The 26,441-nt window shown below is 41.4% G+C and overlaps 1 protein-coding gene across 3 annotated transcripts in view; it reads left to right on the top strand.

The window, feature by feature from the left end:
* The window catches only part of LOC118400694 (ubiquitin carboxyl-terminal hydrolase 13-like), a 50,996-nt gene extending 25,716 nt beyond the window's left edge, over window positions 1–25,280 (top strand). For all 3 annotated transcript variants that reach the window (XM_052475360.1, XM_052475359.1, XM_052475361.1), the window contains 10 exons: window positions 6,291–6,444; window positions 7,637–7,811; window positions 8,137–8,225; window positions 9,205–9,327; window positions 11,465–11,488; window positions 12,562–12,705; window positions 15,572–15,741; window positions 18,819–19,026; window positions 20,183–20,267; window positions 20,716–25,280. In XM_052475360.1, the coding sequence (XP_052331320.1) occupies window positions 6,291–6,444; window positions 7,637–7,811; window positions 8,137–8,225; window positions 9,205–9,327; window positions 11,465–11,488; window positions 12,562–12,705; window positions 15,572–15,741; window positions 18,819–19,026; window positions 20,183–20,267; window positions 20,716–20,812 (1,269 nt within the window). In that variant the 3' untranslated portion in view covers window positions 20,813–25,280. The remainder of the gene's footprint in view (window positions 1–6,290; window positions 6,445–7,636; window positions 7,812–8,136; window positions 8,226–9,204; window positions 9,328–11,464; window positions 11,489–12,561; window positions 12,706–15,571; window positions 15,742–18,818; window positions 19,027–20,182; window positions 20,268–20,715) is intronic.
* The last annotated feature ends 1,161 nt before the right edge of the window (window positions 25,281–26,441 follow it).

The raw sequence follows: 26,441 nt of genomic DNA, 5'->3' as shown, positions 1-26,441 counted from the left end.
TCAGTCAGTACAGAATCTGCACTACAGATTATACAGAGTGTACTGGCTTTTCAGTTTGTATAGAATATACTGTGTTCTTGTTTTCAGTTTATACAGAGTTTATTTGAACATTTATTTCAATAATGACAATGGCCAAAGTAAAACTGCTTTCATGAAATGGCTACTGCAAAGCATTTTCCTGACCATGTCGATGCGCCTCTGACTCTTGTCACGCGTGGTCAATTTGGGGTCTTGGGGGAGAGGAGGAAGAACGGGACGATCTATCTATCTATCTATCTATCTATCTATCTATCTATCTATCTATCTATCTATCTATCTATCTATCTATCTATCTATCTATCTATCTATCTATCTATCTATCTATCTATCTATCTATCTATCTATGTATGTATCTATGTATGTATGTATGTATCTATGTATGTATGTATGTATGTATGTATGTATGTATGTATGTATGTATGTATGTATGTATGTATGTATGTATGTATGTTGTCCACACTTATACTCGAAACCTGCCATTTTCTCTGCTCTTGTCCTTGACGCAACAAAACATTGATCCAAAATCATTTTACTAGACTTACTATGTATCGTTTATGTTTTAGTCATTTGTGGTGATGTTCTGAATAACAGATTTTTTTTCAAACATGGAGCAGGAAGGTAATGTAAAGTAAAATACTAAACAGGAGCTAACAAGCCTACTTCATGTTAATGTAAGTAAAACAAATCAACAGTTTTCTCTTAGCTTCAGAACACCTTTTACGATCAGATGTTTCTTCCATGAATGTTACAGTTTTTCTCAGTCGCTTTGGTGCATTTTTCACATCATCCGTAACATGTGCAAAATAATAAGTGCATTTCTCAGAACTATTTGTACAAACTGCAATATACAATAGATATGTTTCTAAAGCTAGTCAGTCACTAAAAATCCATAGTACATCTCTCAAAAGTAAATATTAATGCCAATGATCATGTCAGTGTCATCAGAATGATAAGTCATTGAGTCATTGTTCATGAACATGGTCGTCAAAATGTTTAGGCATTTTATCAATGTAACTTTGTACTTTCACAGTATTACCTGATGTTATCTTAGGCTACGGTTTGGATGACAGTTACTGTATTGAAATTGCACAAGGCTGCACTTCTATGGCATATATCCATTTCAACAGTACTATTTACATATTACTGTATGTGGGTTATTCATTGAAAGAGACTGGACAACCCAAAGGGGCACAAAGGAAGAAAAAAAACAAATTAGAAAGAAACACAGGAAACCACCCCTAAGGCACAACTTTGCCCACAGCACTGTTGTGCTGTCTCTACACATATCATCCACATCACACCGGATATTTTCCCTTCCAATGCAACGTGGAAAGAATCTTTTGGAATGCATTTACATTTAAGTCATTTAGCAGACGCTCTTATCCAGAGCGAATAACAAATTTGGTGCATTCACCTTATGACATCCAGTGGAACAGCCACTTTACAATAGTGCATCTAAATCAGGGGGTGAGAAGGATTACTTTATCCTATCCTAGGTAAAACAAATGGGGTTTCAGGTTCTCTCCGACGTGAGAGAACCTTTTGAACACCAGACGGGCTGTTTCTTCTGGATGAGTTGTAGGGGTTTAATGGCACAGGCAGGGAGCCCAGCCAACTTTGGTGCAGTTGCAGTAATCCAGACGGGAGATGAACAAGTGCCTGGATTAGGACCTGCGCCGCTTCCTGTGTGAAAGGGCAATACTCTGTGGATGTTCTAGAGCATGAACCTACAGGAACGGGCCACCGCCTTGTCAGGTTCTTAGCCCTCTGGGAGGAGGACACAATGGAGTTGTCAACCGTGATGGCGAGATCATGGAACGGGCAGTCCTTCCCCGGGAGGAAGAGCAGCTCCGTCTTGCCGAGGTTCAGCTTGAGGTGGTGATCCGTCATCCACACTGATATGTCTGCCAGACATGCAGAAATGCGTTTAGCCACCTGGTCATCAGAAGGGGGAAAGGAGAAGATTAATTGATGTGTAGGTCTGCATAGCAATGATAGGAGAGACTGTGAGGTTATGACAGAGCCAAGTGACTTGGTGTGGCATAGAATAGGAGAGGGCCTAGAACAGAGCCCTGGGGGACACCAGTGGTGATTGACGTGGTGAGGAGACAGATTCTCGCCACGCCGCCTGGTAGGAGCGACCTGAAAAAGGTAGGACGCAAAACAGCGTGGGCCGCTAAGGAGATGCCCAGCACTCGGAGATTCTCATCCACGGATATGGAGAGGAGGATCTGATGGTTCACAGTATCGAAGGAAGCCGATAGGTCTAGAAGGATGAGAGCAGAGGAGAGAGAGTTAGCTTTAGCCTTATCCATCCTCTGCAGGCGTCTACTGTGATGTCCTCACATGCTGCATCCATTGCAGCCAGCAGGGTCATCTGTGTGTGTGGCTGACGATCGTACACCTTCCACCTCCATGTTGAAAATAAGTACTCAATTGGATTAAGGAATGGTGAATAAGGTGGGAGGAATTCTATGAGCATCCTCGGGTGGGTCACATACCATTGCCTTATGATGTTTGATCGATGGAAACTCACATTATCACAAATTACCACATACAAATCCTCTCTAAGCAGACCCCTCTCATCATCAGGGATGAGAGCCCCGTAGAGAGTCTCTACAAAGTTGAGTAGATGCTGGGTGTTGTATGGCCCTATAAGGTGGATATGGGTCAGGGCACCATGCTCCGAAATAGCAGCACACATGGTGATATTTCCTCCCCGTTGGCCTGGCAAATCCACAGTAGCTCTGTGACTGATGATATTCCGACCCCGCCTTCTGCATTTGGTCAGGTTGAAGCCAGCCTCATCCACGTATACAAAGTTGTGAGAGGGTTCACTTGATTCCAACTCCATTATACGCTATATCCCAGAACACACAGTTGAATTTGTTTTGGTACGGAAGAGTGACATAAAATGTACATATATTGCATGTTCCTTCCACAGCAATGGAAATGTGTGCAGTTTATGCTTACTGTACTATGTATCACTATAAAATGTTGCTGTAAAGTAGTTACATAGATATATGTTTTACATGTGCATACTGGTAACGTAGCTCCTTAACTCTGTCCTCATTCCTTTGGAATGGTACACGGTACAGATGTTTCATACTCATCTGGTTTCTATGCAGCACCCTGTCGATGGTTGAGATGCTAACCGTATGGATGTTTTCAAAGACATCGTTGTCCTCTATAATGGTCCTTTGTATTTCCCTGAGTCTCATGGAATTGTTTACTCGGACCATGGTCCAAATAGCCTCCTCCTGTTGAGGTGTGAAAAGGCGTCCTCTGCCACCGGTTTGAGGTAATCTTGCAGTCCTATGTGGGGAAATGCAGTGATGCATCGCACACTTTCACATAGACAAAAACTATGCAAACACACATTTTACTGTAAAGCATACAGGTGGGTGCATGTAAGGTGCAGTATGTATCTGTATAGAGTATATTTCTGTATGCTGTGAAATACAAGTGGACTACTGTAATATGAAGCATTGTAGGAAGTATACAGTATACTGCTTATATACAGTAACAGTGCACTGTACATTGGTGGACATACCTGTTCTCTCTTCGAAACGTTTTAACTATTGAGGACACGGTTGATCTCCCAATATTCGGCTGCTGTTGACCCTGTTCGTTTCCTGGTCCATCCATTATTGGAAAATTGCAACTCTGTGTTGTGGTCTGTCTATATATGCTTGCCAATTGATTCTTCATGAGATGCAACTTTGAGCAATTTAGACAACTGGTTGATTGTTGGTTGAACTAACACTTTACATTCCTTCATGAGTGAGGGTCAATTTCACCTGCACAATTCATCAATTCATGTTTTTGTACAAAAGGTCTAATAGAAATGTGTAAAACTATGCTTGACAGTTTATGACAAATAGTTCAACAATTTTGCATGTAATGGCTTATGCAAGGAACTAATGCCTAGATGTTTTGAGGGGTAAGACTATTCAACAGAGAACCATCTACTATATTTTGATCAACATGACATGAGCAATTGATAATGTGAAAAAAAGCTGACACTTGTACATTATCAATTGCAATTTGTTCAAAAGGAATAAGAAATTGTTTTAATGATGTGCAGAAGTGACTAGATGATTTGGAATTTGTACAAGTAGTATCAAGAATTGCACTTTTGATCTAAGAAATGCACCAAAGCGACTGAGAAAAACTGTAATAGAGTTGTATTATCTGTGGTGATATTCAGCTGTTCTTAACCTGCGTGGAGGAATTGAGTCGGTTGGACAGAGATGGGCGCACCCGAGTGGCGCAGCGGTTTAAGGCACTGCATCTCAGTTCAAGAGGCGTCATTACAGTCCCTGGTTTGATTCCAGGCTGTTTCACAACTGGCCGTGATTGGGAGTCCCATAGGGCGGCGCACAATTGGCCCAGCGTCGTACGGGTTTGGCCCGGGGTAGGCCGTCGTTGTAAATAAGAATTAGTTCTTAACTGACTTGCCTAGTTAAATAAAGGTTAGATTTAAAAACATGTAAAAAAACAACCAAATAGGCAGAGTCTTACAGTAGCCTTCCATCAGCATGTTTAGCCCTGGGTCTGCCTGCCAGACAGCCGGCTGGAATACTTCAATGCTGTTGGGAGTAAAATTATAACCTGAGTATTTCTGTAACTTCTTAGAATAGAAAAGCTGCTGCTGTGACACCCAATACGAGTCAAATGGTTTAATTCAAGACCCATTGCCCCATGAGTCCTCAAATTAACACAACAAACACATTTTAGTCCCCAGTAAACAGCTGCGTACCTCTTTTTGTTTCAGTTTGATATGTTTCCCTCTGTCTTTCTTCAGGAGTTTTAACTGTATGTAATTGTACAGTAATCTGTATACCAGTATTTCCACTTGCACATCTATCACTCTAGTGTTTATTTGCTAAATTGTAATTACTTTGTTACTCTGGCCCATTTATTGCCTTACCTCCTTACTTCGTTTGGACACATTGTATACAGATTTTTTTCTATTGTGTTATTAACTGTACGTTTGTTTATGCCACGTGTAACTCTGTATTGTTTTTGTCGCACTGCTTTGCTTTATCTTGGCTAGGTAGCAGTTGTAAATGTGAACCTGTTCTCAACTGGCCTACCTGGTTAAATAAAGATGAGAAAGACATCTTGGCATGGTTCCTCTTGTGATAATTGAGGTTGATGTTGAAGTTGATGCATATTGTTACTGTTTAAACATACATGCAATTAATGAAAGTACCAATATTCTCCTGATGTTCAAATACGATGGCAACAGTTACATTTCCAAACACTTTTTTAACTGTAAATTCAATATCATAGATTGATATCCAGTATATTCTCTCTCTCCCTCCTTCCTCGCTCTCCCTCCTTCCTCGCTCTCCCTCCTTCCTCACTCTCTCCCTCCTTCCTCGCTCTCTCCCTCCTTCCTCGCTCTCTCCCTCCTTCCTCGCTCTCTCCCTCCTTCCTCGCTCTCTCTCCTCACTCTCTCCCTCCTTCCTCACTCTCTCCCTCCTTTCTCACTCTCTCCCTCCTTCCTCACTCTCTCCCTCCTTCCTCGCTCTCTCCCTCCTTCCTTCCCTCGCTCTCTCTCTCCTTCCTCACTCTCTCTCTCCCTCCTTCCTCGCTCTCTCCCTCCTTCCTCGCTCTCTCTCTCCTTCCTCACTCTCTCCCTCCTTCCTCGCTCTCTCTCTCCTTCCCCTCGCTCTCTCTCCTTCCTCGCTCTCTCTCTCCTTCCTCGCTCTCTCCCTCCTTCCTCGCTCTCTCCCTCCTTCCTCGCTCTCTCCCTCCTTCCTCGCTCTCTCCCTCCTTCCTCGCTCTCTCCCTCCTTCCTCGCTCTCTCTCTCCTTCCTCACTCTCCCTCCTTCCTCGCTCTCTCTCTTTCCTTCCTTCCCCTCGCTCTCTCTCCTTCCTCGCTCTCTCCCTCCTTCCTTGCTCTCTCTCTTTCCTTCCTTCCCCTCGCTCTCTCTCCTTCCTCGCTCTCTCCCTCCTTCTTCGCTCTCTCTCTTTCCTTCCTGCCCCTCGCTCTCTCTCCTTCCTCGCTCTCTCCCTCCTTCCTTCGCTCTCTCTCCTTCCTCTCGTTCGCTCGCTCTCCTTCCTCTCGCTCAATCGCTCTCCCTCCTTCCTCACTCTCTCTCTCCTTCCTCGCTCTCTCCCTCCTTCCTTCGCTCTCTCTCCTTCCTCTCGCTCGCTTGCTCTCCTTCCTCTCGCTCAATCGCTCTCTCTCCTTCCTCTCGCTCGCTTGCTCTCTCTCTCTCTCTCCTTCCTCTCTCCAGAGAAACAGTGCTGGCTCAGAGAACCCCAGTGATGTCTTCCGCTACCTGGTGGAGGAGCGTGTGCAGTGCTGCCAGACGCAGAAGGTGTGCTACAACCAGAAGGTGGACTACCTGATGCAGCTCCCGGCCCCCATGGAGGCTGCCTCCAACAGAGGTAAGGTCCCACCGGCAGCTGGACCGGCACCATGAGAACCAGCAGGGCTGCTTGCTCCCCCCCACGGCCCTCCTCTTCAAATGGCATGGAGGATTGATATCTCGGGAATGCAAAAGTGGGGTGGGTGTTTGTGTTTTTAAATGCTCAATACTGCGTAGTATAGATTATTGCACATAACTGATACCTCACTGTTGGGGAAACAAAGGCATTTCAAGAATTTTATTTGTCACATGCGCCGAATACAACAGGTGTCGTAGACCTTACCGTGAAATGCTTACTTACAAGCCCTTAAATCTTTTTTTCAATTCTTGCCTAAAATGACACCCAAATCTAACTGCCTGTAGGTCAGGATCTGAAGGAAGGAAATGCATATTCTTCATACCATTTTAAAGGAAACACTTTGAAGTTTTTGGAAATGTGAAATTAATGTAGAAGAATATAACGCATCAGATCTGGTAAAAAGATAATACAAAGATTGAAATTGAAATGCACAATTTAATCTAGGCACAATTTAGATTTTGGCCACTAGATGGCAGCAGTGTATGTGCAAAGTTTTAGACTGATCCAATGAACCATTGCATTTCTGTTCAAAATGTTGTATCAAGACATTTTCAAGTTGATAATTGTGCACTCTCCTCAAACAATAGCACGTTATTCTTTCACTGTAATACTTACTGTAAATTGGACGGTGCAGTTAGATTAACAAGAATTGAAGCTTTCTGCACATATCAGATATGACTATGTCCTGTGAATTGTTTTTGTTACTTTCAACCTTATGCTGATCACATTAGCCTTCGTTAGCTCAACCGTCCTGAGGTTTTTGTGCTAATCACACAAATCCTGTAGAGGTTTTAACCAACAATGTAGTTCAAGAAATAGAGTTAAGAAAATATTTACTAAATAAATGAAAGTTTTAAAAATTGTATAAAAAATAACACAATAAAATAACAATAACATGGCTATATACTGGGGGTAAACGGTGAGTAGCAGCAGTGTAAAAACAAAGGGGGGCAGTGTAAATAGTCCGGGTGGCCATTTGATTAATTGTTCAGCAGTCTTATGGCTTGGGGGAGAAGCTCTTAAGGAGCCTTTTGGTCCTAGACTACAATCACCAAACTCCAATCACCTGAGTCTGTCGACAACAACAGCGTTTCAGTAGAGTGTGTTACATAGCTTTGTGTTTGTGTGACAGAGGAGTTGATAGCGTATGAGGCCAAGCGAAGAGAGGCAGAGGAGAACATGAGAGCCCCTCCAGAGCCTGTGAGGGCCCGGATCCCCTTCACAGCGTGCCTGCAGGCCTTCACAGAGCCAGAGAACGTCCCCGACTTCTGGAGCTCAGCACTGCAGGCCAAGTCAGCTGGAGTCAAGTAAGCAAAGGTCCTGGTCTATGGCCTTGAAGAAAGGTCAATGCCACACACTATTGAACATTCCCTCAGTTTCAGCAGTGTGTGGGGATATTTCTTTCATGCCTTTGCTTTTTGTACTCTGCACCTGCAAGTTATTTTGCACTGTAACACGCAGACAATTACATTGATAGAAGCCACAATCTATCTGCAATATTAAAGCTGATATATTGGTACATAGTATGTAAACTAGGGGGACATTTTTACCATTTTAAGTTTTTAATCTTGTAAATTTGTGAAAGATATTTCTTCTTTAAAAAAAAAATCTTTACTATTCTCTTCTTTCCAGGACTTCCCGTTTCGCCTCCTTCCCAGAGTATCTGGTAGTGCAGATTAAGAAATTCACATTTGGGGTTGACTGGGTTCCAAAGAAATTAGGTGAGTGAGAGAACTTGATGTCTCTCCACAAATGGTTTGTCTTGTCTGCATCCAAGATTTTCACTAGTACCAAGAGGATGCTGATTTATGTTTGAACTTTTGTGTCTACCCGCATTGTAAAATTATATTAAGGGATTTTATGGTTTTTCATTGAAGGCCTAGAATACTCTCTCCTTGTAGCCTATTATTAAGTAGATTCTGTGGATCCCCAGCAGAGGGCGCTGTCACACAGTGTTTCTCTGAGGTCCACTGAGGACACAGACAAGACAGTCGGGATCCAAACTGAACAGAAGACTGATTTCATTAAGTAATACATAACTATTTAGTTTGGATCCAGGCTAGAAGACGATGAATTGCCCTGAGAAAAAAACGGTTATCTAAGCTCTTGCTCTACCCGTGTTTTTTTTAAGTACTCCCAAATTAAAATGCAAAGGATTGAAGAAGGTTAACTATTTATAAGCGGGAGGTTACTCTTGCATCGTGCCATTGACAATTGAGACCTGTTTTTCGTCTGGTTTTCATCTTAGTCGACTAAAGTATTAAACAAGTCTGGTTTCTTTGAGATTCGTGGCTCTTGATCTTGTGATTTTTCCATGTGTTTCATATGAAGCTGAGTGCCGTGGTGCAGGGCTACCTGGACAGTACAGAGGGAATATGCCTTGAACACCTACCTATGTTCTCTGATACTGATACACTACATCTTGTGTTTGGTGCTGTGGTGAACATGGTCATGTTGTAATACGCTGGAATCTTCATGCCCAAGTCTTCTCCAGACTGGTTTTCTCCTCTTCCAGTCCATTCTGAAGTAGAATCTCTGTGTTGCATTTATATGGACACACAACCGAAACCGTTTTGCAACAGAGAATTAAAATGAGCATTGATTATTGGACAAATTCCGGTAATCCTTCTCTGTTTGTCCATTTGGTGCCTTATGAACACACCCTAGTTGTTTGACCTCTGACCTACTGTTGTTCCACAGATCTGTCCATAGACGTACCAGACTTCCTGGACCTGTCTCGACTCCGGGGCACAGGGCTGCAGGCAGGAGAGGAAGAGCTCCCTGACCTCACCCCCCCCATCGTCCTGCCTGAAGACACCAGAGGTAAGGATCACTTTCAGGTGTGCCGGGTGGAAGCAGGCCTTGACTTTCTGACCAATGGTCTTGGTCCTAAAGGAAAAGCTGGTGTTTGGGGCAAGCTAAATCTGTCACATGTTGTCATCCGTCTCACCAGCCACTTGGGGTCCTGGGATGTTAACTATCAATTTTCCCCTCCTCTCTTCCTCCTAAATGTGAGACTCTTTGTAGTTGATGTGCTCAGTATGCCCGTCTACTCTCTTTGTGATCTTTATCTCCATTCTTCCTTCAGAGTCGGTTGTTTTGGATGGATTTAGCAACAGTACACTGTTAATATTTTAGCAGGTACCAGGCACATTGTGTGCTGTACAGTCCTAAACCCCAAAACACTTGAAATGTGCTCCAGGCAAGCAATAAAAATAACTTTGTAGTGCTCTGTTGATGCAATGGCTGCATTGTTGAAGATGCCTCAACCTTGTTGAGAATCTCTTAAGCTGAAAGTCCCCGACATCAGGCTCTAGAATTACTTAGAACAATATCTATATGTTTACATGCCTTATTTTATTGATTTCCCACTGTTTTATAAGTCAGAAGACAGCCATCCAGACCTTGCTAGGACCTTGTAAACATCCTCTGTCGAATAAACTTGTATTTTCCTCCCTCTGGTGGTCAGTTGCATCATTACATCCATTTATATCACTTCACTGCAATGTTACGTCAAACATCTATCCAGCTTGAACGCTTTACGGCACAGACATGGCAAAGCAATTGCTGAATTTGTCTCGAGCAGGCAGATGTAAATACACAACGTTCATAGCTCTACGATGAAAGAATCTGACTTACACACTTCCTTAAACCTAAAATAACTAAGACATTTTGTGTGGTAGTCAAAACATTTTGTTTTACGTCGGAGACAGACACATTGCATATGCTCAGAACGACAAAATGGAGCCCTTTTACTTTCTCACAGCCTTTCTCACCTTGTCCACAGGACGGCACGCTGTTGATTTAGACGTTCACAAATGTAACAGATTTTGACCACTAATGTCATGATATGTTTGGTAATAAAGTAATAAAGAAGGTGAAATATCTGGGGTAGATGTTCCTAAAACAGATTTTTAACTATATATGGACATAGTTATAAAGAATGGAAAAGCTTATTCATTAACAATGTGTTTTACATTTCTTTATCATAACATCATATCTGTATATATTTTATTATAATTTTATTGTGTACTAGATCATATGGGTTAAAAAGTTGTTTTCTCAGACATAAACGATTCCAGGTGAAAAGGTCATAGCTTTCTGGAGTGGTTACACTATTGCATTAATAAGATATTGCCCTCTTGCTAGATGGATGACTTAAAACTGTCAGCTCAACTGATTTTAAACTGTGACTAAGGCTTTAAAAGTTCAAACTCTTTTATTTCAACAGACGAGTATAACCAAATTAATGTCTTCCCCCTACCTAAAGTGCAGCTTTTTGGGGGTAATACCCAATGGAGTGATTTTTGAAAACTTTCATATGAGATCTCGTCTGATGGACTGTTGCTGAAAACTGAACAAAGCAGTTGGAGATGTGTTTTCTTGACTATCTTATATCCTATCTTTAGGGAGGTGTCCAACCGTCCTACCTACATAATGCAAATAGTGATTCACAATGTTGTTTATAAGGTTTTGGGGATTTATGTAGCCTTTGTCAGAGCAGCTTCAAAAATCATATATTAAACACCAGCCCATGTCCCTGGACCTGTATCAATAGATATTCATTACATTTCTGTCTCGGGACAACGCCTAAGGGCTTCTGATTGATTTGCAAGTTTCTTTTTTTAAACCTGCATAATTTCCCATCAATTAGTTTTAAGGATTTAGCATTGATTTACCATACGGTACATCAGTTTTTAATAGAGAAAAAAACAGTACAAATAAGTTTACCGCCTTTGAGCTATAATAGTCCATACTTGTTTTCAGTGGCACAACATTTGTTATTAAAACTCAAGTGTGACCTGAATTGTAAGGATGCTGTTTAGGTCCATATTACCACATATTGAGAGAATTAATCTATTAGGTTAGATGCTGTATACTACACTGTTGGATTTAGCTAACCCTAACCCATATTTATGTTGTACCATGAAAATAATCACTTCTTCACTTTACTTTTCAGATGACTCAATGAACTCCTCAGATTGTAAGTATTCCATCATACCCTTGTGTGTGTGTGTGTGTGTGTGTGTGTGTGTGTGTGTGTATATATGGTATCTAACCCAAAGCAAAGATTTACAACTAGGGAACAACTCTTATTCTGAGTTCTGCAGTAATGACGATATAAGGGAACAACTGCTAATCTGAGTTCTGCAGTAATGACGATATAAGGGAACAACTGCTATTCTGAGTTCTGCAGTAATGACGATATAAGGGAACAACTGTTATTCTGAGTTCTGCAGTAATGACGATATAAGGGAACAACTGTTATTCTGAGTTCTGCAGTAATGACGATATAAGGGAACAACTGTTATTCTGAGTTCTGCAGTAATGACGATATAAGGGAACAACTGTTATTCTGAGTTCTGCAGTAATGACGATATAAGGGAACAACTGCTATTCTGAGTTCTGCAGTAATGACGATATAAGGGAACAACTGTTATTCTGAGTTCTGCAGTAATGACGATATAAGGGAACAACTGTTATTCTGAGTTCTGCAGTAATGACGATATAAGGGAACAACTGTTATTCTGAGTTCTGCAGTAATGACGATATAAGGGAACAACTGTTATTCTGAGTTCTGCAGTAATGACGATATAAGGGAACAACTGTTATTCTGAGTTCTGCAGTAATGACGATATAAGGGAACAACTGTTATTCTGAGTTCTGCAGTAATGACGATATAAGGGAACAACTGCTATTCTGAGTTCTGCAGTAATGACGATATAAGGGAACAACTGCTATTCTGAGTTCTGCAGTAATGACGATATAAGGGAACAACTGTTATTTTGAGTTCTGCAGTAATGACGATATAAGGGAACAACTGTTATTCTGAGTTCTGCAGTAATGACGATATAAGGGAACAACTGTTATTCTGAGTTCTGCAGTAATGACGATATAAGCCTGACGACGCAAACCCAACAGCTGATGCAACCTCCTCGTAACTTGCCTACTCGCAAAAAAATACAACTTTTTTTGTGGGGCAGGTTGTTTGTTGTTAGGGAGTTTTTGATTCGTAAGCTCTGGCTAAGATAGTGGTTGCTTTTTGCTTGTTCTCAGCCCCAGATATAGACGAGTCGGCGGCGATGCAGCTGGCGGAGATGGGCTTCCCTCTGGAGGCCTGTCGGAAGGCCGTTTACTACACAGGGAACATGGGCCCTGAAATGGCCTTCAACTGGATCATAGCCCACATGGAGGAGCCTGGTAAGAGCTAGGAGACCATCACACATAGATAGATCGTACCACATGGATGTAAATCTAGCCCGATTCCCCCAGCCTCTTCTGGGTATGGTGGGAGTGTGCAGTGCACGCACTGAAACATCACTGAAATGACATGTGTGTCAGAGCAGGAGACTGGCCTGTGTGTGTGTGTGTGTGTGTGTGTGTGTGTGTGTGTGTGTGTGTGTGTGTGTGTGTGTGTGTGTGTGTGTGTGTGTGTGTGTGTGTGTGCGTGTGAGTGGTCCTTTGTGGCTGAGTTGTCAGGGAATACTTTGTCACCCTGATGCTCTGGCTCCTTAAGGGCTAATATCGTTGTATAATTCTCCATGGGTAATTCATAACTACATGCTGTAACTCTCTATTTGTTGCTTATACAAACAATGTAAAGAGATTGTTTTAATGTCCAATACTAAAGCACTCAGGTAATCGTATTCTGCTTAAAATTATGATGAATAGGTCACAAGACAAAAGGACACAAGTTTTGGAAACTTGACATAGACGGTTGGAAGAGAAGAAATGTCCATTTTATTCCTAGCAGGCGCAACAGTAATGAAAGCTGTGGTGATAGTTGTTTACCAACACACTCCTCGAGCTGTTTGACCTATCACAACTCTCACTTCCTTTACTTCCTTGTTTAGCACGGAGAGATATTATTGGACCAGGGATGAACTATCCATTATTAGAAGTAACAAAAGAGACAAAACGCCAACATGGCCGTCCATTCTCATTCTTGTCCATTACTACTCTGCGAGATATACTTACTGTTGATCATGAAAGCATATTTTAGGATATTTTAGGATTTGTTATTTTAAACCTGTGAGGTGTTAAAGGGGAGGTTAACCTTTGATGTCGGGGGAGAAAACAGACAGAGATTAAAAATGTAATCTAATCTCCATAATAATAATTGACATAATCACCACTGGACCAAAAGGTTTTCCTCCCGCCTCTGGGAAATAATCATCCTGTGTGCATGAAGAATGCTTATATATATATATATTTTAAAAAAGCTATCCATGACTTAAATTCCTATTTTCATATTTACTTTCTAATGACACTTTTGTGTGACTAGTTTGTCCCTTCCTCATTACATTACACCAGTTCCCAGAAAGCTGTCAAAAGATGACTAAATAGTTCCCTCCAGATTTGTATGATGGGGTAAATTACTATTCCTGCGACTAGTTAGGTTTCCCCACCTAGGTGGGAATGGAGCATTACCATGGGCCTGTCGCAGCAACGACAACCTTTCTCACATAAACGACACCTTATTAGCAATCCTCTTTTCGTGAAATGACACTGTTTAACTAAATAACAAGTTATCCTTTGGTAAACAAGGGGTTACCTTCAGACAGAAAAACACAACATTCCATGCTTGTTTGTTTCAGGCTTCATTACTTGTGTGTGTGTGTGTGTGTGTGTGTGTGTGTGTGTGTGTGTGTGTGTGTGTGTGTGTGTGTGTGTGTGTGTGTGTGTGTGTGTGTGTGTGTGTGTGTGTGTGTGTGTGTGTGTGTGTGTGTGTGTGTGTGTGTGTGTAGCTGTGTCCATTTGTTTGTTTAAGTTCTGCTAATTGACATGCTTCTGTTTTGAAGAATTTCTTAAGTAAAAATGCTTTCCACAGGAACATGCCAGAGACATCTTTAAAAGACACGAGGATTTTCCTTCAAAATATTTGAAATATTGAGTGTGTTTATGCATGCACAGTACGTACACGTGTGGGAATGTACACGTGTTAGTGGGTTTGTTTTTAATAACAGTCTATTTATATGTATGTGGTTGAGAGCACACAGTCAACTTGCACAGGTGTGTGATAACTATGTCAATTAATTGGGCCCTCAACTGGTTCAAACTAGGCTATAACATGTTTATAGAGAACTGACGTCTCCAAAGACAGGGTTGTAATTGTCACTTTTTAAAGCTGCCACCTGTTGTTTTCTTCTTTCATTCTTCCCCTTCCTAAATCTTTAACTGTTTAAGTCTTAAATCCTTAACTGCTCGTGTCGAATTTCTTTTAAATATGCATGAGTCACCAGCCAGCCTGATATGCTGCATTATGATGACCTCAGTATTAATGTTCTCCGAGATTTACTGGGACAGTCGTTTTCTGACTGTAAACTCTCCTCCTCCATCTGCCTTGTTCTGTTATAATCATATCAACAGTCCTTTTAACTGATCGACCAGGGTGCTCTTCCTGATTTGGCCTTTGTTTGAATAGGCGATTACTTATTAGGATCAAAGATGATCTATAGATGGAAGGAGACGAGGTCAGGTGGGACCATTCTAGCCAATGAGAGGTCAGATGAGCCTGTGAACAACAGACACACCTATGATATGTAGTCGTTTTAAAATAAAGTTGCAGAAATGCCACGTAAGTCCACTTTTATACAAGTTTATTCGTAAAACATCCTAACCATTGCAAAACCTATATTCAAAGAAAAATAAGCCTGACCTACCAAATGAGCAATTACCAATTTTTTTACCAAATCCAACACTCATTATTGAACTCTGTCTCTCTCTCTCTCTCTCTCTCTCTCTCTCTCTCTCTGTCTCTCTCTCTCTCTCTCTCTCTCTCTCTCTCTCTCTCTCTCTCTCTCTCTCTCTCTCTCTCTCTCTCTCTCTCTCTCTCTCTCTGTCTCTGTCTCTGTCTCTGTCTCTGTCTCTCTCTGTCTCTGTCTGTCTCTCTGTCTGTCTCTCTGTCTGTCTCTCTTTCTCTCTGTCTCTCTCTCTGTCTCTCTCTGTCTCTCTCTGTGTCTCTCTCTGTGTCTCTCTCTGTCTCTGTCTCTGTCTGTCTCTCTCTCTCTCTGTCTCTCTCTCTCTCTGTCTCTCTCTCTCTCTCTGTCTCTCTCTTCTTCTTCAGACTTTGCTGAGCCCCTGGCCCTTCCTTCCTTCATGGAGCCAGGCCCCTCCATGGCCAGCCTGGGCCTGGCAGCCACCCCCCTGGACAACCAGCCTCCGGAGGAGAGCATCGCCATCCTCACGTCCATGGGCTTCCCCCGCCGCCACACAGTCCAGGCCCTCAAAGCCACGGTCAGTGACTCTCTTTCTTCTCCCGCTCACACACTCACTCTGGTGAAAACCACACAAACATATTGTCCTGGCCCAGGATGCGTTCAGTAGGCAGTAGTGCTTCGGTCGTTTTTAATGAAGCTTTTTCAAATGTGAGTTGGCATAATGTAGAGGTATTGTATTCAGGAGTATGGACAATAAACAGGATCAAAATATGTAAATAATTGAAAGGGAGGGCTTTATCATGTTTTAGGTAGTTTCATTTCCCAAACATTGGTTAACCAATATATTCTATTTCTCCGTCTGATCTTGGGCTTGCTATTTCTATTTTAGACACATCATGGACAGAAATAGTGCCATTGATATGCTGCAGGAATGACGGGGAGTTGCTTTCTATAGTACCGAACCGTGCTGGAGTAAGGAGAACCTGAGAATCCTGTTCCCTGAGCTATAAACAACTTGACTGGCCAGCTTGTTGGCTGATATTTAGCCATTTTAATAACCCCTCCATGTTCTTGGTGGCTCCGAGATCCCCTGTTCTACATTCTGTTTACAAATAGAGCAATGAGTCTAGCTATGCGCTTTCATCTTTTCAGTTCTATGAGTCAGATCGGTGCATGTCATACGTGCAACTATAGCACAGTCATTTTGATGCGTTTGCTTGTGTGTTCCTTAAATGTACCTTTTTCATTTAAGCCAGGAAACAACTAATTAATTCAATTACGTTATGAGTTGTATATCACCACAATATATATATATATATCACCTGCCCTGTCAGCATTAAAACAGACCCTCTACCAAAACAGACCCCCTGATTTCCTTGTTTACCGTCCCTAACACCCCTAAACCCCTTGCCTTCCAGACTTTTCTCATAAAACAGCCCAGGGTCCTCGTGAGTGGAGTAGGGCTGTGAAACAGCAGAGGGTATTCTAACAATATCCTATCATAATATCCGAGTGAGCAGGCAGGAAGTGTTCGACCTCACTGACCTGTCTGTCTGCCTGTCTGGGCATGGCCAGTAAGAGCAGGCAGCATCAGATCACACCCCCACCATGTGCTCTCAGCACTGGCGTCTGTGGTGAATGAATCACGCCTCTATTCTGGATTAAAGGCTGAGGGTACTTGAGGGAATTGACCATACATGGAGAATGAGAATGAGAGCGGCGTTGGATTATTTATTTTGATGTTACCAATCTTGTTACATTTTGGTTTTGTAACTGTCAATCCTGTTACATACTGGTGAAGCATTCCAGTCAATCCTGTTACAGACTGGTGAAGCATTCCAGTCAATCCTGTTAAATACTGGTGAAGCATGCCAGTCAATCCTGTTACATACTGGTGAAGCATGCCAGTCAATCCTGTTACATACTGGTGAAGCATTCCAGTCAATCCTGTTACATACTGGTGAAGCATTCCAGTCAATCCTGTTAAATACTGGTGAAGCATGCCAGTCAGTCCTGTTACATACTGGTGAAGCATGCCAGTCAATCCTATTACATACTGGTGAAGCATGCCTGTTACATACTGGTGAAGCATGCCAGTCAATCCTGTTACATACTGGTGAAGCATTCCAGTCAATCCTGTTACATACTGGTGAAGCATGCCAGTCACTCCTGTTACATACTGGTGAAGCATGCCAGTCAATCCTGTTACATACTGGTGAAGCATGCCAGTCAATCCTGTTACATACTGGTGAAGCATGCCAGTCAATCCTGTTACATACTGGTGAAGTATGCCAGTCAATCCTGTTACATACTGGTGAAGCATGCCAGTCAATCCTGTTACATACTGGTGAAGCATGCCAGTCAATCCTGTTACATACTGGTGAAGCATGCCAGTCAATCCTGTTACATACTGGTGAATTATGCCATTCAATCATGTTACATACTGGTGAAGCATGCCAGTCAACCCTGTTACATACTGGTTAAGCATGCCAGTCACTCCTGTTACATACTGGTGAAGCATGCCAGTCAGTCCTGTTACATACTGGTGAAGCATGCCAGTCAATCCTGTTACATACTGGTGAAGCATGCCTGTTACATACTGGTGAAGCATGCCAGTCAATCCTGTTACATACTGGTGAAGCATTCCAGTCAATCCTGTTACATACTGGTGAAGCATGCCAGTCACTCCTGTTACATACTGGTGAAGCATGCCAGTCAATCCTGTTACATACTGGTGAAGCATGCCAGTCAATCCTGTTACATACTGGTGAAGCATGCCAGTCAATCCTGTTACATACTGGTGAAGCATGCCAGTCAATCCTGTTACATACTGGTGAAGCATGCCAGTCAATCCTGTTACATACTGGTGAAGCATGCCAGTCAATCCTGTTACATACTGGTGAATTATGCCATTCAATCATGTTACATACTGGTGAAGCATGCCAGTCAATCCTGTTACATACTGGTGAAACATGCCAGTAAATCCTGTTACATACTGGTGAAGCATGCCAGTCACTCCTGTTACATACTGATGAAGCATGCCAGTCAATCCTGTTACATACTGGTGAAGCATGCCAATCACTCCTGTTACATACTGGTGATGCATGCCAGTCACTCCTGTTACATAGTGGTGAAGATTGTCCATCTTCTGAGAGTTTGAGAGAAGATTGAGGGGAGACAGGAAAACATACTCTACTGTATGTCCATAACACAAGGCCGTTGATTATCAGATACAGTAATGAAAATGGTAATTACATGACAATTTAGCATACACTCTTTTAGAAGAAAAAAAACTAAACCTAAAAAAAACTAAAATGGTTCTTTGGCTGTCCCCATAGGAGGACCCTTTGAATAACCCTGTTTGGTTACAGGTAGAAAGAACCCTTGTGATTCCAGGAAGAACCCTTTACACAGAGGGTTCTACATGGAACCAAAAAGGGTTCTACCTGGAACCAAACAGGGTTCTCCTATGGGGCTAGTCGAAGAACACTTTTGGAAACCTTTTTTTTGTACCAATTATGACCTTTTATTTTCTTTGAAACAAGCAAGTTGGTTGTCATTTGTGTTGAATTGTTTACCAATACCAGAAAGTACTACTTATTACCAGTTAACACCAGCTGAAATAGGTCTGTGAAATAACATTTGTTGTTTCAGAACAACAACTTGGAGAGGGCTCTGGACTGGATCTTCACCCACCCGGAGAGGGAGGAGGAGGAGGAGGAGCCTAGTGACGACCTTTTGGACATGTCTGACATCATGGAGCCCAACGACAACACCTTCTCCAACGCAAACACGAACAGCCACTCCACGCTGTCCCCAGACCAGGATGCCTCGGGCCCCCGGATCAAAGACGGACCCGGACGTGAGTGACTCTGCATGACCTCTGACCTCATACACTGATCTAAGATCAGCCCCACCCTCCGCAGTCCTGTCCATAACCATTATGAGCACAATGACAGAAGGAGAAGAGTTCCACACATAGAGATGTGTCAGATGGAGCTGGATCTAAAATATATGTAGCTGCTCTGAATACAAAGTCAATGTTCTCTCACTGCTTTGCTGAACAAAATCAGCCTTTCCCTAATTGTGAAGGGCTAATCTTTCACTTCCATTCTAACACCATTCTATAAAAGGAAGGTAAGCGCACTGTTCTTTCATCACATTTTGGGTTTAGCATGTTTGAGGAGACTCATGCTACGCAGGGTCTCAGCATTTTTTATTTTGAACTCGCAAATAGAAATCATGGACCACAGTCTCTCCAACTACCATCTGCATGCTTGTCAAGGTAAGAAAGACATCCTCAGGTGAGGATTAAACACATAATATAATAATATATGCCATTTAGCAGACGCTTTTATCCAAAGCGACTTACAGTCATGTGTGCATACATTCTACGTATGGGTGGTCCCGGGAATCGAACCCACTACCCTGGCGTTACAAGCGCCATGCTCTACCAACTGTGCTACAGAAGGACCACATCCCATAACACTAGAGATAGGATCAGATGAGGATTAAACACATCCCATAACACTGGAGATAGGATCAGGTGAGGATTAAACACATCCCATAACACTGGAGATAGGATCAGGTGAGGATTAAACACATCCCATAACACTAGAGATAGGATCAGGTGAGGATTAAACACATCCCATAACACTAGAGATAGGATCAGGTGAGGATTAAACACATCCCATAACACTGGAGATCGGATCAGGTGAGGATTAAACACATCCTATAACACTAGAGATAGGATCAGGTGAGGATTAACCACATCCCATAACACTGGAGATAGGATCAGATGAGGATTAAACACATCCCATAACACTGGAGATAGGATCAGGTGAGGATTAAACACATCCCATAACACTGGAGATAGGATCAGATAATTGCTGAAAATGATAGTTGTGTTTTATGAGTCAGTTTTACAAGCTACTCCTTATGGCTATACTGTAGGCAAAATGTGTCTGTTCTGTTGACAAGGGAGTTGTAGTTGATTGATTTGACTTCCTGTTTTACAGGTTACGAGCTTTTTGCTTTCATCAGCCACATGGGAGCGTCCACTATGTCTGGTCGTTATGTATGTCATATCAAGAAGGAAGGAAGGTAAGTCCGTCACAGTTTACATACTCTCCATTGATCTCTGCTAGATGATTTTAAACCACAATCTCTTTCACAATGAAGGATTTCAAATGAGTGATCTAAACAGACTGTTTTCCCGAACTAGTCCTTTGGGACCACCAGCCATTTGCAATGCACATCATATTTGATCTATTCCAACACTAGCACTCCTGATTCAACTAATCAAGGGCATGATCATTAGTTGACGAGTTGAATCACGTTTGCTATATTTGGAGTCAATCAAGTATTATCTTTGCTTGACCAGTGATCCTCACAGACCAGATTGGGAAACGCTGTCCTAAGAGACTGGTTAGATCATTTTGTAATCAGTAATCTACAATATGGCATGTAGAAATCAAGACGAAACTAAACGTATAAGATGAGGATTTAACACAATGTGTTACCTATGCTTTATTCCACCCCCCTATCTCAGATGGGTGATCTTCAATGACCATAAAGTGTGTTTGTCAGAAAGGCCTCCAAAAGACTTGGGCTACATCTACTTTTACCGTCGGCTGTCTAGCTGCTAGACCTATTTCTCCCCCCTTTACCGTCAGCTGTCTAGCTGCTAGAACCCCCTCCACTCAACCCTCCAACCTTAGAGAACCACAGCCTGGAAAACAGAGGACAACCATGACATCAGTGGAAACCATGGAAACACCTCAGACCAGCCATGAAACAAAGGAAGCCACTCAACTCATCCAAGTCACTCAAGAGCAACAGGAAAATGCTTCCATACTTCAAGTGCAGTCAAAAAAAAAAGGGAAAGCAATGTGGATATTTTTTGTATGTCACTGTGAAAATCGTGTGCTTTTGTGTATTGAAACATGTTATTTTGTCTACGGTGTTGGTACAGAGGGATGTGTGCAATTCTTGTTATTGGAGTGCTCTACACCTATAGTATTAGCCTATCAGATCGTGCTATTCATTTTCTATGCCTTCAGCTACTGTGCCAGTATTTTTATTAATGAAGTGCTACGTTTTATAAACGTGGAGCATGGTCCTGAAGTGGTCACGCATCACTGCCAGGAACTAAAACTCTCTGAAGCGAAACTCAACAAAAAAATCACAAAGCTGCTCAATGCTGCTGGGAGCTTTGCATGTACAGATGTAGGATCTTAATTTGACCACAGCAGGAAAATAATCCTGTAGCAACTGGAAATGTGAATTGTGTGGATTATAATTAATGGACTTTTTTGTAGGGGTTGATACATTTTTATTTAGGACAAATCATATGATGAAAAAACACATCATACTGTGTTTTGACAGTTCTAGATCTTGAAAGCTTGATCGCGGAAATACAAAACAGTTTGGGAATGTATCAAATGTGGCGTAATGCAACGAATACTAAAACAGTTTTCTTAGTGATATTTTCCTTTAACGTAATGGCGTTGAATTCAGAGAAATGGGCAGCATAAGTTTCAGAATAAGAAAACACATTTGAAAAAACGCTCTCGTCTATGATGAACACTTACACATGGGAATCCATGAATATGTAATATCCTTATTGGAGAGTCCGATGTACGTACTGATGGTGTCATAATAGTCGCATATCTGTCTGGTTTTGACTTGCTGATGACATCCTGTTTTTTCTGGGATTCAGAGGAGAAACGGTAACAATTGGCCGTATCAAGTTGAGTCAAGTTCATTTAATTTCCCACGAGAACAGAATGTTGTTTTTATATTGAAATCTGAAAGCACTTTTCGACAGATTATTTTATATCCTTGCTTTTCACAGAGAAACAGAGCACTAAGCATAGCAGCTACCTTGGCTCAAATACAACAAACGGATGTATTCGCTTCTCTTGAATGTGGTAAAAGCCATGGGCTGAGTGTGTTTTATTTTCAGACCATGTTGCGATTTACTCGTACTGTATTCATACCGTTGTTGCTTCACATATAATTCTACACATAAAGTGAAACATGCCTTGGATTGCCGTTTTCCTCAGATCAGATTGGCCATGGTGACTAGCAATGCAGAATTTTTATTTTATTTGAATCCTTTAGATAAAAGGCCTACCCCAGTTTTGCATAATATCTAGAAATATTTTGTATACAGTATTCTAAGGAGATCCACTTTGGTTGCTCGCCTAATTTGATTACATTTTTTTGTGGAAGGACAGACAACACACTAACTCATGAGGTTTGCCCGTTTGCCCGTTATGGTAGTCCTTAAATGTTACCTTGTTTTGTATTCATATTCGATACGCCACCATCTTTTTAAATGCAGAATGGTATGCATCTGAACACATCCAACTTGTGTTACGTTATTATTATAGCAATATGCACTGGGATGGAATCTCATCTCTTGAGAATACACCATGTACTGTAGGTTGTGCTCTACCGCTTGTTTCAGAATGCGTTCTCGTGCTTTTATGACGTGGTGCAGTCCTGAATGTATTCCTTATGGTGCTCACTGCAACCAAAACCTATCTTCAGCTTTAATGCTCAAATCTATCACATATCAAAGACCTTACTGACGCATAGTCACCAACCCTTGTGTTTCCATTGATACTGTATTCAGCATTTGCTCAAAGACTCTCTGCTCATGCACCGAGTCACTAGGATGTCCTCTTCTCCTGAGCCTATACAGCCACTCTATCAAAGACAGTTTGTCGACCGGCGTAGTTGTACAAACAAAGTGTTGCCTACAGTTCATTACATATCGACAAGGTAGTGGAGTGCAATGTTACATATCAAAAACCCTCTCATATTTTTTTTTTCTTTCTAAGAATAATTACCTGGGACACTAGCCAATCAAAGACTACTTACCTGCGGCACTATCCAATCAAATAATTGTTACCTGGGGTACTATTAAATAAAAATACTTACCTGTGGCACTATCCAATCAAATAATTGTTACCTGGGGTACTATTCAATCAAAGAATACTTACCTGGGGCACTATTCAATCAAAATACTTACCTGGGGAACTAGCCAATCAAATAATACTTACCTGGGGCACTATTCAATCAAAATACTTACCTGGGGAACTAGCCAATCAAAGAATACTTACCTGGGGCACTATTCAATCAAAATACTTACCTGGGGAACTAGCCAATCAAAGAATACTTACCTGGGGCACTATTCAATCAAAATACTTACCTGGGGAACTAGCCAATCAAAGAATACTTACCTGGGGCACTATTCAATCAAAATACTTACCTGGGGAACTAGCCAATCAAAGAATACTTACCCGGGGAACTAGCCAATCAAAGAATACTTACCTGGGGAACTAGCCAATCAAAGAATACTTACCTGGGGCAGGTTTCTTGAAAAAGTCAACATGATTTTTTTGCATTTTAATACTTCTCAATTAAATTAAAGCACTCCACAACACGAAGGGTGATATGAAAGAAACTAAAACTGCATATAAAGTCAAACATACTTTCTTGCTGTGCAGGATGAATCATGTTTTAGGACCCACACCAGGAACCCAGAAAATGGTTTTGATTTACTAGAGCCTTCCCCCTCAAGATCTCCCATCCTTGTCAGACACTCCTTGATAATTTGCTGTTGTGTACTTTGCCTGTGCAGTGGGGATTCTTTATGGTCTCTATGTAAGTCTTTGTGTTACTGCAATCTCCCTTCCACATGTGATTGTTTTTCTTATAGAGATAGAATGTATAGAGTGAATCCCCCCTCTTGTCCATGTAGATTGCCAAGGGTCCTAGTGGCCCTTTGTATAACCAGGCCTAATTCACTGCCAAAGGTATTTTTTAGTTGATTATTTTACTAGGAAAGTCAGTTAAGAACAAATTCTTATTTTTAATGATGGCCTGGGTTTAACTGCCTTGTTCAGGGGCAGAACGACAGATTCGTCAGCTCGGGGATTCGATTTTGCAACCTTCCAGTTATTAGTCCAACCACTAGGCTACTTGCCTCCCCATCTGATTGCTGAGGGAGGGTGTTCTATGCATTCTAGTTCTTTACATTTGTCCTCTACAGGGGCTCCTCCCACCTTGGCACTCATCCTCTTTTAGGCTGGCAGGGTGACCTCTCACCTTCATTTACAGTGGATATATGTGTTATGTAGGATGTCTGGGGCTAGATTCTATCAGTTCTGCCTTAACCCGCAATAACCGACAACTGAATAGCAGTTTCATTGTTTTTATTTAGGCGATGTCGGAGGTGTAACTACGTTGGCGCTGTCAAATCTGCAAACGTCTCCCGGCGTTAAACCGATCGTGGACATTGCCATTGGATGCCAGCAAACGTCTCCCGGCGTTAAACCAATCGTGGACATTGGATGCACCGTGTCGCATTAGTAATAATCCCATGTAGCCTTTTTACAAGTTTGAATACTGGAATGTGTGTTGTAACCTACTCCTCAATTAGGCTGATATTATTCCATAATATGATTTTAAATTTGAGTCATTATTTCTATATAGCCTAGGCTTGCTTTCTCATTGTGAACTTTAACGCGAATGGGTGTGGCTTCGTGACAATGACCACACGAACCGCTTGCTCACCGGTTTGCCAGCTCTGATACAGTTACACCTCCGACATGGCCAAAACACCAGCTATGCAGTGTTGATCTGATTTTAAATCTAGGCCTTCGTCTTCAGCCTTTTTTTTCTCAGCCCTCCATCATCTCTGTCTCTCTCTCTCCACCACTCGCTCTTATCTCCCGAGGTTGTGAATGGTAACTAACGTTTCACCTTTGTCACAAAACGCCTTCGTACTGTCCGCATGTGCACTAAAAGTTGACATTCAGTCATTTGGATTGTACAATTGTATTTGTGTGTTTTCTAATGTAATTTAACTAAATGGTCAATGGTACTTCACCTGTTTTTACTCCTTTTTCTTTTTTTTTTGCCAATTCTGTAGTTTTCATTACATACAGATTCCCTGAAGGGATTATTTAAAGTAGACTTTTGTAATGTATGTATTTATCCAAATATTGTTTGGGATATCAGTATTGTAATGGAATATGTGAATACATGGTTATCACAACAATATATCCGCTGGTACTGTCAAATAAACTGCATATTTCTTGACATTTTGGACACTTGACACAGTGTTTCGTCAGTGAGAAACAAGCGTGGTTATGGTTCATCATGATGACAATTCCTCAAGGGGTCCAATTTCTTGGCTTCTCCAGTTCTTTACTTCATAAACAGTAGAATAGCATGCATTTCATGTAACATTTTAATTGAGTACTGTTTTTTTTTATAAATGAGGTGGTTGTGATTTAGTAGGAAAGGAGAGTTGCAGTATAAAGTACCGAACAATGTAATACATACACGTTGGTAGACATGCAGTCGATGCGATGATAAAATATATATTCAAAAACAAATATAAAGAGACACTTTGAATATATTACAAGTTTATTTTAAAAGACAACTTTCATATCATATGTCTGAAAGGTGTTGATGCTTGACTAGTGTTTTAGGTACATCGGGAGAGTATTTATTATGCATTGTTGGTACACTGTAAAGTATTTCATTTTTTTTAAGGCATCAAAAATATTAATAGATCTATTCATACTTGTATATCAGCTATAGAAACAAACCAGAGTAAACCAGCAGGGTACAATGAAATGAATCGTACACGAGACACAGAGAAATTATTGAAAACTGTAGGAATTAATGCTATTACACTGAGCAGGAAGCGTTGTAGTCATTCAGTTGTATACACGCCTGAGAGGATCCGAAACCCTTTAGCCAAACGATTGGCGTGTGGGCCGAGACCTGCACTCGGTAATCAGTTAGAGAGCACTACTTTTGGTTTCTCTCCAGATTCACTGCAGATGTTTTGTTATTGTATGTTGTGCACAATATACAATAGGTATGTTACATTTCATAAAATGAAGACGTTTTAAAAGTGGATTGGAAAAATATTGCTATGTAACATCATGCTATATTTTGTTTTTAGAATTAGGGGAAAGAAAAGCACTGCATGCATGAAAATATAAGATCATTCAAAATAAACCATAGAAGATCTAGCATGCATTCAACCTGGAGTATGTTAGGTGTAGCTAGGTCATCACACCTGAGAAGGTCAACTGTTCTAGAAAAGGTACTTTGGGCATCCTAACTCAACACACATCAATATAAATTCTACAGTAATATATATATATAGTTGGTCATCCAATAATTCAAAAACTGTTAAAAAAATAATTTAATCTTCTACATAACTACATTTATTTTTGTTCAAAA

The sequence above is a fragment of the Oncorhynchus keta genome, chromosome 22 (genome assembly GCF_023373465.1).
Source record: "Oncorhynchus keta strain PuntledgeMale-10-30-2019 chromosome 22, Oket_V2, whole genome shotgun sequence".
Taxonomy (NCBI): Eukaryota; Metazoa; Chordata; class Actinopteri; order Salmoniformes; family Salmonidae; genus Oncorhynchus; species Oncorhynchus keta.
This window is presented reverse-complemented; position numbering and strand designations above follow the sequence as displayed.